The sequence below is a fragment of the Coregonus lavaretus genome (assembly GCF_964263955.1).
Source record: "Coregonus lavaretus genome assembly, chromosome: 22".
In the NCBI taxonomy this organism is placed as follows: Eukaryota; Metazoa; Chordata; class Actinopteri; order Salmoniformes; family Salmonidae; genus Coregonus; species Coregonus lavaretus.
Genome location: NC_140009.1, coordinates 5,366,044 through 5,378,838, shown reverse-complemented (window position 1 = coordinate 5,378,838; position 12,795 = coordinate 5,366,044). Strand labels below are relative to the sequence as shown.

The window sequence follows — 12,795 nt, the reverse complement described above, 5'->3', positions numbered from 1 at the left end:
TCGCTCTCTCTACCTCTCTACCCCTCTACCCCTCTACCTCTCTACCCTCTCTACCTCTCTACCCCTCTACCCTCTCTACCCTCTACCCCTCTACCCCTCTACCCCTCTACCCCTCTCTACCCCTCTACCCCTCTACCCTCTCTACCTCTCTACCCTCTCTACCCTCTCTACCCCTCTCTACCCCTCTACCCCTCTCTACCCCTCTACCCTCTCTACCCCTCTACCCTCTCTACCCCTCTACCCTCTACTTCTAATAAAACCCATAACACAGACTGATCTGAGGTGTCACCTGTGTCTACATTCCACAGTGTTCCACAGAGGCAGGACGGCTTAGACCCAACTAGTGTTGTGAAAAACAGACATGCTGATAATCCCCCCCCCCTCCAAACTCTACGACCTTCAGCACCACACTGTGTCCTTAATAGCTGCTGTGTCCTGAGACTGAGCCACTAACATGGTGGTGGAAAATGGTGTTTCATAAAGAAAGTATGCATATTTTCCCTGTTTTTTCCCCCCACCTTCTCGCCACTAAATCGAGTTAAGGAGGAAATTGATGCCTTTTGCAGCCTGAATGGAGAATGTTATATGTACAAACCGGTCCAAGGGGGGCATACGAGTGTATAGCCGGCTGCATGCACTCCCTTTGGATGAAACGACTCAATATTGCCAGCTTAACATTCATACTGACAGTCTGTCACGGGGTGCGTTCCAAATGGCACCTTATTCCCTCTATAGTCCACTACTTTTGACCAGGGCCCATAGAGGCTCTTCCAGCCAACATTGCCATCAGCAGCAAACATAGAAGGGACAGAGAGTCAAGACTCAAGGTCAAGGACCTGAAACCTCAACAGGCCTGAGACAGGTAGGTAACATTACAAGTGGAGGCGTTGCCTGCATCACAAATGGTATCCTATTCATTTATTTAGTGCACTACTTTTGACCAGGGCCCACAGGGGCTATATAGGGAATAGGATGTCATTTGGGACACAAACATTCTGAATGCCAGTACGTTACTTCAAAAGGACCAGTCAGTATGTCGGCCGGCAGGGATGTAGCTCAGTTGATAGAGCATGGCGTTTGCAACGCCAGGGTTGTGGGTTCGATTCCCACGGGGGGGGGGGGGGGGGGGGGGGGCAGTATGAAAAAGTTTTTAAAAAATATAAATAATGTATGCACTCAGACGCTCTGGATAAGAGCGTCTGCTAGACGTAAATGTAAATGTTACTTCAAAAGGACCAGTCAAAATGTCCTGGACCAGTCAGTACGTTACTTCAAAAGGACCAGTCAGTATGTCCTGGACCAGTCAGTACGTTACTTCAAAAGGACCAGTCAAAATGTCCTGGACCAGTCAGTACGTTTCTGGACCAGTCAGTATGTTCTGGACCAGTCAGTACGTTCTGGACCAGTCAGTACGTTTCTGGACCAGTCAGTATGTTCTGGACCAGTCAGTACGTTCTGGACCAGTCAGTACGTTTCTGGACCAGTCAGTACGTTTCTGGACCAGTCAGTATGTTCTGGACCAGTCAGTACGTTTCTGGACCAGTCAGTACGTTCTGGACCAGTCAGTGTGGATGAGTCATATTTCTCAGCTCATTACGACTTTTTCCTCAGTGTTAACGGACTCATACAGAACACTGTTATGATATTGGGGGGGGGGGGGGGGGGGGTAGTCTAGGGTTAGCACACATGGAGGCAACACACTACCCAGGATACAATTCCACACTCCAACCCCCAGGTGGAAGCACAAACTGGGTCAAGAGTTGGGCTCTGCCAGGAAGCCTTAACGAGCACATCAGGTGCAGCTAATGAAGGTAATTGTCAGTCCGGGAGAGAGAGGAAGCCAGAAGACGGCATTTACTTGTTTCTTTGTGTTAGTGAACCTCTATATTTCTTTATTTATTTCTTTGGTCATTCCTTTTGTAGGTTGGTTTTTGCACACATCAAAATCAGGTTACAGACCATGTGACTAGGACTAAGACCCCCTAGACATAACGAATGCAGCAAATCAGTAGGCTAGTTCCTGGTTTTTGTAACAACAATGGGTTGAAGAGCTTCAAGTTCCTTGGTGTCCACATCACCAACAAACTATCATGGTCCAAACACACCAAGAAAGTTGTGAAGAGGGCACGACAACGCCTTTTCCCCCTCAGGAGACTGAAAAGATTTGGCATGGGTCCACAGATCCTCAAAAAGTTCTACAGCTGCACCATCGAGAGCATCCTGACCGGTTGCATCACCGCCTGGTATGGCAACTGCTCAGCATCCGACCGCAAGGCACTACAGAGGGTAGTGCGTACGGCCCAGTACATCATTGGGGCCAAGCTTCCTGCCATCCAGGACCTCTATACCAGGCGGTGTCAGAGGAAGGCCCTCAAAATTGTCAAAGACTCCAGTCACCCTAGTCATAGACTGTTCTCTCTGCTACCGCACGGAAAGCGGTACCCGGAGCGCCAAGTCTAGGTCCAAAAGGCTCCTTAACAGCTTCTACCCCCAAGCTATAAGACTGCTGAACAATTAATCAAATGGCCACCCGGACTATTTGCATTGAGACATTCACATTTTAGTCACCTCCCCCCTTTGTTTTTACACTGCTGCTACTTGCTGTTTATTATCTATGCATAGTCACTTTACCCCTACCTACATGTACCAATTACCTCGACAAACCTGTAGCCCCACACAATTGACTCGGTACCGGTACCCCCTGTATATAGCCTCGTTATTTTATTATTTTTAACTTTAGTTTATTTAGTAAATTTTTCTTTAACTCTATTGTCTTAAAACTGCATTGTTGGTTTAAGGGCTTGTAACTAAGCATTTCACTGTAAGATCTACACCTGTTGAATTCGGCGCATGTGACAAATAAAATTTGATTTGATTTGACTGATAGTCAAACACCGTGAGCATAGCACTGCAGCATGACTCAGTACTGCTGGTAATGGCAGAAATAGAGAAGTCACTTACTGTTCCAGAATAAACAATGTTATCAATAGAGTTACTGTTTGATTTTAGTGTTGAATTTAGATCCACGAGGCACCAGAACGGTTTCACTCATAAGATCAACAGAGATAAAGCCTAGATAGTAAGTAAGCATACAAGCTCTTCCTCTGGCTATTGGCTAATAGCTTATCTTCTATAACAAACATGCAGTGTATTTTAAATGTATATCTGAGCTTGACCTTGACGTAAACAAAGTATGCCATGAGATGCGATCACAAAATTAAAATGGCTTTGAATGTTTGACTAATGTAGAACATTGTTTTTCCTAACAGGTAGTCTTTCATGACTGCCTATTGCCTAAGTGATAACATCGACAGGTAAAAGCTTGAATAAATGTTTTATAATGATGAATCCATTCTCAGCCACATTCCTCCCAGGAGGTGTATTGTTGTGTTACTAGTGGGTAGGTTTAAGAGGAGGAAGTAGACCGAGGAGTGCTATCTCCCCCCTCACACACACACACACACACAAACACACACACACGCACAAACACACACGCACAAACAGACACACACACACACACACACAAACAAACACACACATGTAACAGTGTTGCTTCCGTCCCTCTCCTCGCCCCAACCTGGGCTTGAACCAGGGACCCTCTGCACACATCGACAACAGTCACCCTCGAAAGCACCGTTACCCGTCGCTCCACAAAAACCGCGGCCCTTGCAGAGCAAAGGGAAACAACTACTTCAAGGTCTCAGAGCGAGTGACGTCACCGATTGAAACGCTACTAGAGCGCACCGCTAACTAGCTAGCCATTTCACACCGGTTACACACACACACACACACACACACACACACACACTGGGGACTCGGTGGGTGACACTCATGTCCATGTTGTGGCCAGTGAGAGTACAGCGACAGTGAATACAACTAAACTAAGCTAAACAGGCCTACAACTACACTCCCAACTTGCATAACTGTCCAGCTTGCTGCCATTTGGTACAGCAAGAGACCTGGGATAAACAAATAAATCACTCTTCTATTTGAAATGTGTTTGTTTGGTTTTAGAAAACCATAATAAAGCTATTTATTTTCCCCAAATACTGCTTCCCACTGATGCAAAAGAAAAACATATTTTTGGTAAATACTTTTTAGATTGATCTATGTTCAGTGTTTACATAATCTATATTCAGTGTTTACATAATCTATATTCAGTGTTTACATAATCTATATTCAGTGTTTACATAATCTTATTCACTATTCTGACCTTGTAAATTCATCTTCTTACTCAAGACTTTAACACCTTTACAGGTGGCACAGTTTGACCACAATCAGGAGCCCTGGCTCACAGCCTCGCTATCACGTCTCCTCCCATTACTCCCCTCTGGCGCTCTGATTCGCCGGTCTACTGAGCCACCGGTCTGAGCGCACCACCTCGGCAACACCGGAATGGAAACCCAACGCACCCTGATCACCTCCAGCGCACCTGCACCTCATCATCTCATCACCACCCCTATATAGCCCAGGACTGTTCAGTGTTGTGGGTGATTGTTAGTGTCTTGTCGTGTACTCGCTCGTTGTTGTTCTCGTGCTCATCGTTAAGTAAACCTTTACATTGTTGATTCCTGCGTCTTCGTACTGCCTCTTCGTATCCTCAGTACTCGTCACACTCTCACATGAATTCATAACACACAGATTTATTTTCATAAGACTCAGACCACATTCCTCCCATATCCACTGTTTAAACACCAGGACCCGTAATCACAAAGTTTCTCAGAGCAGGAGTGCTGATAATCTTATAAATGATTATCTAAAAAGGGAAAACCTATCTTAGATCAGCACTCAGAGACGCTTTGTGAATACGGCTGAGGCTGTGGCCTGCTCAACCCACATATTGTCAGGCCTACCAGGGGGTCTGCGGCAAAATGTTCTGGGTTGTATAAACCCTTAAGCGTCCCAAATGACACCCGATTCCCTACATTCCCAAAGAACTATGGGCCCTGGTCAAAAGTAGTGCACTATAAAAAGGGAAAAGGGTGCTATTTGGGACGTATCCCTGGATGTCATGCTGTAGCATAACCTGTACACATTCTGGGGATACTATGCATACACCTTAGTCAGTGCCACTAGATTAGATCGTACTCGGTCCACATATTGTCCTGCTACCAGAGGGTAGACTAAGCAGATTTCGCTATGGTTCTGAGATTCATTCTCTCTCGAAACCCAGAACTAGGCCTAAATATAGCGTGCGCTGGCCATCTTAACATTCATACTGACAGTCTGTCACGGGTTGCGTTCCAAATGGCACCTTATTCCCTCCATAGTCCACTACTTTTGACCGGGACCCATAGAGGCTCTTCCAGCCAACATTGCTATCAGCAGCAAACATAGAAACTTGACCTTGAGTCTTGACCTCCATACTCTCTGTCCCTTCTATGTTTTCTGCTGATGGCAATGTTGGCTGGAAGAGCCTCTATGGGCCCTGGTCAAAAGTAGTGGACTATAGAGGGAATAAGGTGCCATTTGGGATGCACTCAAACAAGAGTTTAAAAAAGCCCTGGATGCTACAACACAGACCACAGGCTTGTCCCGTCCAGACTCTGGGGTTAGCATACAAATCAAAGTGGTAGTGCACACCAGTCGATCGGTTTGCAACGGACATCCCTTTATGATGTTGGTTGGATCATAAGTTTCCATCTGTAGCAGCCTACTTTTATTCCCTGACTATACTGGGTCTGTCTTTACTGAAACATATTGTGGGGATTAACTTAAGTATTTATTCGGTCTCTGTTGGTAGTTCAACAACCGACGCTTGGCATTGCGCATGGTGATCTTAGGCTTGTGTGCGGCTGCTCGGCCATGGAAACCTATTTCATGAAGTTCCCAACGAACAGTTCTTGTGCTGACGTTGCTTCCAGAGGAAGTTTGGAACTCGGCAACCGAGGACAGACGATTTTTACGCTCTATGCGCTTCAGCACTCGACGGTTCCGTTCTGTGAGCTTGTGTGGCCTACCACTTCGCGGCTGAGCCGTTGTTGCTCCTAGATGTTTCCACTTCACAATAACAGTATTTACAGTTGACCGGGGCAGCTCTAGCAGGGCAGAAATTTGACTAACTGACTTGTTGGAAAGGTGGCATCCTATGACGGTGCCACATTGAAAGTCATTGAGCTCTTCAGTAAGGCCATTCTACTGCCAGTGTTTGTCTATGGAGATTGCATGGCTGTGTGCTCCAATTTATACACCTGTCAGCAATGGGTGTGGCTGAAATAGCCGAATCCACTAATTTGAAGGGGTGTCCACATACTTTTGTATATATAGTGTATTTAGAAACATTCAAGGAAGACGTTCATTATAATAAACATACAGGTAACTGCTCAAAATAAAAGGAACACCAATATAGTGTCTTAACAAGGCGTTGGGCCACCAGCAGCCAGAACAGCATCAATGCACCTTGGCATAGATTCTACAAGTGTCTGGAACTCTATTGGAGGGATCCGACACCATTTTTCCAACAAGAAATTCCATAATTTGGTGTTTTGTTGATGGTGGTGAAAAACGCTGTCTCAGGCGCTGCTCCAGAATCTCCCATAAGTGTTCAATTTGATTGAGATCTGGTGACTGAGATGGCCATGGGCATATGGTTGACATCATTTTCATATCAAACCGTTCAGTGATCACTCGTGCCCTGTGGATAGGGGCATTGGCAATGGTAGCCAAAAGAATGGCCTGCCCTAAGGCCGGGACACACGACTTTCAAAATCCTAACTTGGTCTCCCTGAGCCTCTCACATTAAAACAACCGTCGTTCGTGTCGTTGTTTTTGTCTTGCCAACGTGGTGGTGCGCACACTAATAAATCACTACATGATTTCTGCCATGATTTTAACTGTCCCAAACAAGTTTTTGAGATCGGAGACAAAATTCCCATGCCGTTGCCGACTCTGGGCGCATGGCAGTCACCGACGCTCGTTTAATGTGAGCGGGTCAAAAAAGACGCTATCTGAGGGCTACCGATCTCGTCTTTGAGCGGTCCCAGACGTCCCGATATTTTCAAACATGTTCGGCACAAAATCTGCAATGCTCTTGTAGTGCGAGACGTGCAACAACAAGTTTTGTGAACAGTGATCAACAATAGCCAATGAGAGCTGCCAAAGAAGCAAGAGAGATGATGATGTTGTTTCGTGTCACCCAGAATGTGTAGACTCGAGAAGGAGGGATGACTACTATTAGTATGCGTTTGTACTTGCCTTAAACCAAAGTCAAGGTGTCAAGTCGTTACAGCTCTGAAGTTCACAAGAAATGTTATTCAATTCAAAATGTTGGCAAGATATTTCAACTCTGTATGGCAAGCGTGAATGTCTGACTGAACGTTTATGAGTTGCTTTGAGCCACAAAAAAAAGACTGCCGTTTTGAAACTGCAGTGAAAGTGCAGTAACTGCAGTCGACTGTGGTATTTTGGACGCAGTAATTGCAGAATAACTGCAATGTACTGCTCTTGAACTGCAGTTACACTGCAAAATTACTTCAGTAAAAAAAAAAAAAAGGTATTATTTTGGATGCAGTGTACTGTATTTAGACTGCACTCTGACTGCAATATGTTTTCGTAAGGGGTGTGTGCCGCATCGTTACGTTGGCAAGACGAACAAAACTACAGGAAAGACGGTCGTTTAATGTGAGAGGCTGAGCGATGTTAGGGATTTTGAAAGTCGTGGTGTCCACCCGGCTTAAAAGATGTGGCACAGACAGGGGTCACACACAACGAGATTCTTCACTTGGTCTTGAGGATCCTCTACTAACAGTAGTCATCGCTCCTGCTTGAAAGTCACCACACTCTGTGACGCGAAACAACGTCATCATCTCACTGGCTTCTTTGGCGAGCTCTCATTGGCTATTACTGATCGCCGTTCTCAACATTTGTCATCGGACATCTCACACTACAAGAACATTGCAGATTTTGTGCAGATAAAATCAAACATGTTTGAAAATATCGGGACGTCTAGGACTGCTCAAAGACGAGATCCGTTGCCCTCAGATTGCGTCTCTTTGAACCGCTCACATTTAAATGAGCTTCGTGACGTCCGTGCGCCCCGAGTAGGTAACGACATGGGTATTTAGTCTCCGATCTCAAAAACGTGTCTGGGACAGCTAAATCGGGGCCAAAATCGTGTAGTATACACCCGGCTTAAGCATGATGGGATGTTAATTGCTTAATTTACTCAGGAACAACACCTGTGTGGAAGCACCTGCCTTCAATATACTTTGTATTCTTCATTTACTTAAGTGTTGCCATTATTTTGGCAGTCACACTTGTAGAATCTATTCCAATAAACAGTGTCTAGCTGTTCTGGCTCGTCATAGCCCAACGCCCTATCAAGACACTTCATGATGGCGTTTCCTTTCTTTTGGCAGTTACCTGTATATTATAAGAATAAAGGTATAAATTCAGAGAATTTCTCAGTAAATAAATACAACCTTTATCATTGGGTAACATAAGGTGAAACATATTTTGGTATGATTGAAATGTTATATATTAGAAGGTCAGACATGCAATAGGATGTTTCTTCTCATGAGTCTGCTGTAGCAGGCAGGTCCTGCACCCATCTCTCCATCCCGCATATACGCCGTTTAACCCAACAGTATCCTAGGCCTACCGTAGTGAATGATGATGATGACTGTGCTCATTGCTTTGCTTCTTACCTTCTTGATGGATTTGAGAGTGGGCACTGCAGTAAATGCCGCGGACTGCAATTCGCCCACGTTCATGTTCATGTCGCTGTTCTTGCTAACGGTCATCGCAGAATATTTTTCCGCGACGTTCTCGGTCTCTTTGACATATTTCGTAGCCTGTTTCACCGCCTCCAATTTGCCGTCCACGACCGCGTCTGTCATCTTCGCATTCAAGTGATTCCGACCTCTTGGGAGAGAATTGTGATGTCAGACTTGGTAGCAACCGTGTAGGCTAGTGTCTCTCTCTCTCTCTCTCTGCTGTCACGCACCTCTCTCGTATCCTTGTCCTGTGAGCTTTAATGTTTCGTGTTCGTAATTTCCGAACGGAAACGGCCTGCTGTCAACCGCAAAATCTAAAGACCGACCTTGTAGCACTAGCCTGACTATTATAGCCAGCCTGTGGGCAGTGTTGAATGAGAACGCTATTTCTCTTGCCGTCGTGACATCCGTCATCCGCCAGTTAACCGGTCGGTTGTCAGTCACAAGCTCAGCATCCGAAGTGGGCGGTTTGTTGGATAAATCACCTGAACGAGAGGCAGGGGTGTGGGAGCCTTTCATCCAATGGCCAGCCGAGAAGGTGACAACGGACTGCTTCTGTGCCCAATGAAAGCCGGATTTGACCCATCTCACTTCTGGTACAGTTTGATAGCGTCATGACCACATAGGCAATTTTGTTCAAATTTAGATTACTGTCATTAAACTGTATTGATGATCAATATAAAGAGCTACACCATACGACTACAATTTAATTTACACAAAATAGTTCAGTTAAATAATTTGTTATCCACAAAAAAATGACTATCATCCCTGAAAGACTATACTAGAAGAATATAACATAGTCATTGATTGAGGAGATTAATAGCAGGGATTTTCTTGACGGAGAAAGGTGATCTCCACTCTGTCACAATCATACACTGAAGGTCATGACATCAGAGGGTGTTATCATTGACCTACCACTGACCTATATTAAGAACTAATTAGAACTAATTAGGAACTAACTACTTATGAACGATTTATATTCTTAGAACAATTTATAAGAATGTAAGAATTAAGAGCGTTAAGGACCTATTTACAGCATGATACAATCCCTGATTGAGACAGATGCAGAACCCACTGTTACAGACATTAACACAGGTAACATCTTCAGAAGATGACTTTCACAAGAATTTGTATATATGTATGGAAAGTGTCTCTCAGTGAATGTGTGTGTAGATGTGTGTAGTTGTGTGTTTGTCCAACTGCACTCTGATCCTCTGGTGGTTTATATCTCACTGTGAAAGTAATGTGAGACCCTGGTGGTTTCTGTCTCACTGTGAAGCTAATGAGAGACCCTGGTGGTTTCTGTCTCACTGTGAAGCTAATGAGAGACCCTGGTGGTTTCTGTCTCACTGTGAAGCTAATGAGAGACCCTGGTGGTTTCTGTCTCACTGTGAAGCTAATGAGAGACCCTGGTGGTTTCTGTCTCACTGTGAAGGTAAGGAGACCCTGGTGTTTCTGTCTCACTGTGAAGGTAATGACAGACCCTGGTGGTTTCTGTCTCATGTGAAGGTAATGAGAGGCCCTGGTGGTTTCTGTCTCATGTGAAGATAATGAGAGGCCCTGGTGGTTTCTGTCTCATGTGAAGGTAATGAGAGAGCCTGGTGGTGAATGTATGTAGTATGCAGTACCATCATCATCATTCAAATAAATACCCCAGGATCCACGACAAAGGGAAGTGTTTGTCTTCCTCTGGACAGACTCTGTGACTACACCCAGGATCCACGCCAAAAGGAAGTGTTTTTCTTCCTCTGGACAGACTCTGTGACCACACCCAGGATCCACGCCAAAAGGAAGTGTTTTTCTTCCTCTGTGACCACACCCAGGAACCACATTGTATTCTCCCCAACCTCTCCCTCCCAGCTGTGTGTCCGTCCCTTAGTTAAAGCCCTCAGGACCCAGGACATCACACACGTTAATCAAACCTCTCTGGGTTGTCAGGAAGCTGCTGCGGCTCTTTTCTGTATATCTCAGTGGTAAGAACCTCAGACTGGATTAAACGTGGTTTGTCAGCATTGGGGTCCACCTCAGCTGGACAGAGAGAATAGAAACACATTATAAGATGACTTTACAGATGCTATGGGTACATGGTAGGCAATGGGGACCCGTCATTCAGGGCAGTGTGGCAGAGCCCCACCTGTTTAGCCAAATATATATATATATATATATATATATATATACAGTATTGTTTTATCTACTGTTTAAAGTCTGTCGGGCGAGACAGAGGAGAGGCTCGTCATTGGTTGCCACCGGTCACAGGTGTAAAGATGAATTGGTACATTTATCCTCACTCTAGAACCTAAACTCACTCTACAACCTGTTGAACGCGGAACGAGGGAGAGCTCGGTTTGTTGTTTTGGAAAGTTTGTTGTTTTGGGAAGTTTTGAAAGTCTATTGAAAAAGTTTGGTTACCTTTTGAGTTTGGATCCCGCGACGCGGTTGGCATCAGTTGCTGGGACCGCTACTATCTGTCCAGTGATCCTGCCGACCAAGGCCGGGTCTGAGGAGCTGTTTGGCGTATTAGCTAGCCTAGCTGCTAGCTAGCTGCCTATCAAGATAGCAGAGTTTTCTTGAGGTCTTGAACGCAGCCCGCAACGTGGTTAGCCATTGTGGCTGGGACTGCGGATTATCCCGGGTTTGTGGCTGTCTAGATCCCTGCTGTTTGTTGTTGTTGTTTTCCATCTGCCCTGTGACCTGTCCTGTCTGGAACTGCGAGGAGTAACATCGTAACCTACGTTGTTACCATGACAAAGACCAAAGCCGGCGGGAGTACCGTTGAGGACAGTGGTGTCTCTCTATCACACGTGAAGGATCTTTTAAACGAACAAAAATAGTTCTACAAGCAGTTGCTACAACAACAAGAAAATAGCTTAAAGTATTTTATCCAAATGCTAGTGGAGTCAACTAATAAAATAATGGATGACCCGACCAGAGAGGTCCAGGACCTGAAGAACAGTTTGCAGTTCTCCCAGGGTCAGCTCGATGAGTTGAAACAGGAGAACGGCAAAATGACAGCAATTTGTAAGTCACTGAGAGAGGACATCAGTTCTGTGTGTGAGTTCATGATAACAATGACGGAGAAATCTGATTATCTCGAGGGAGAATCAAGGCGGACTAACATGGTTGTGGACAGAATTGCAGAATCTCCCCATGAGACCTGGACAGAGTCTGAGGACAAAGTGAGGGAAATTATCTTGGAGGAACTGAAGATGGACCACAGGAAGATTGAGGTGGAGTGCGCCCACAGGACTGGATAACCCACCCCCGGCCCAGGTGACAGGCCCAGGCCGATAGTGGTCAAGTTCCTGAGATTCAAGGACAAGGTAGCCAAGATCACAAATGACTGATGACTGGTTGAAAGAAGTTGATAATTACAAGATTGTGGGAGCTGTACTGTTAGATTTCAGTGCAGCCTTTGATGTTATTGGCCATAACCTGTTGTTGAGAAAACGAATGTGTTATGGCTTTTCAACCTCTGCCATATCGTGGATTCAGAGCTATCTATCGAATAGAACTCAGAGGGTTCTTTAATGGAAGCTTCTCTAATGTTAAATAAGTGTGGTGTACCGCAGGGCAGCTCTCTAGGCCCTCTACTCTTTTATATTTTTACCAATGACCTGCCACTGGCATTAAACAAAGCATGTGTCCATGTATGCTGATGATTTAACCATATACGCATCAGCAACCACAGCTAATGAAGTCACTGAAACCCTTAACAAAAAGTTGCAGTCTGTTTTGGAATGGGTGGCCAGTAATAATACTAAAACTAAGAGCATTGTATTTGGTACAAATCATTCCCTAAGTTCTAGACCTCAGCTGAATCCGGTAATGAATGGTGTGGCTTTTGAACAAGTTGAGTTCAAAAGCCACTGGATCATCCAGATGGTCATTGGCTAACTTCAGACGGGCCTGGACATGCGCTGGCTTGAGCAGGGGGATCTTGCGTGCGCTGCAGGATTTTAATCCATGACGGCGTAGTGTGTTACTAATGGTTTTCTTTGAGACTGTGTCCCAGCTCTCTTCAGGTCATTGACCAGGTCCTGCCGTGTAGTTCTGGGCTGATCCCTCACCTTCCTTATGATCA

General features: G+C 45.3%; 2 protein-coding genes across 3 annotated transcripts in view; one reads left to right on the top strand and one right to left on the bottom strand.

Moving 5' to 3' along the window:
* The window catches only part of LOC311150023 (S-adenosylhomocysteine hydrolase-like protein 1), a gene marked incomplete at its 3' end in the record, with an annotated part of 49,260 nt that extends 40,127 nt beyond the window's left edge, over window positions 1–9,133 (bottom strand). Inside the window, exon 1 of one of the 2 annotated variants that reach the window (XM_084187266.1) lies at window positions 8,646–9,133. In XM_084187266.1, coding sequence (XP_084043392.1) covers window positions 8,646–8,837 — 192 coding nt within the window. In that variant the 5' untranslated portion in view covers window positions 8,838–9,133. The remainder of the gene's footprint in view (window positions 1–8,645) is intronic. The other variant, XM_084187265.1, reaches the window with a different exon arrangement.
* The window catches only part of LOC311149472 (uncharacterized protein), a gene marked incomplete at both ends in the record, with an annotated part of 790,865 nt that overhangs the window by 243,047 nt on the left and 535,023 nt on the right, over window positions 1–12,795 (top strand). The gene's annotated exons all lie outside the window — the stretch shown is intronic.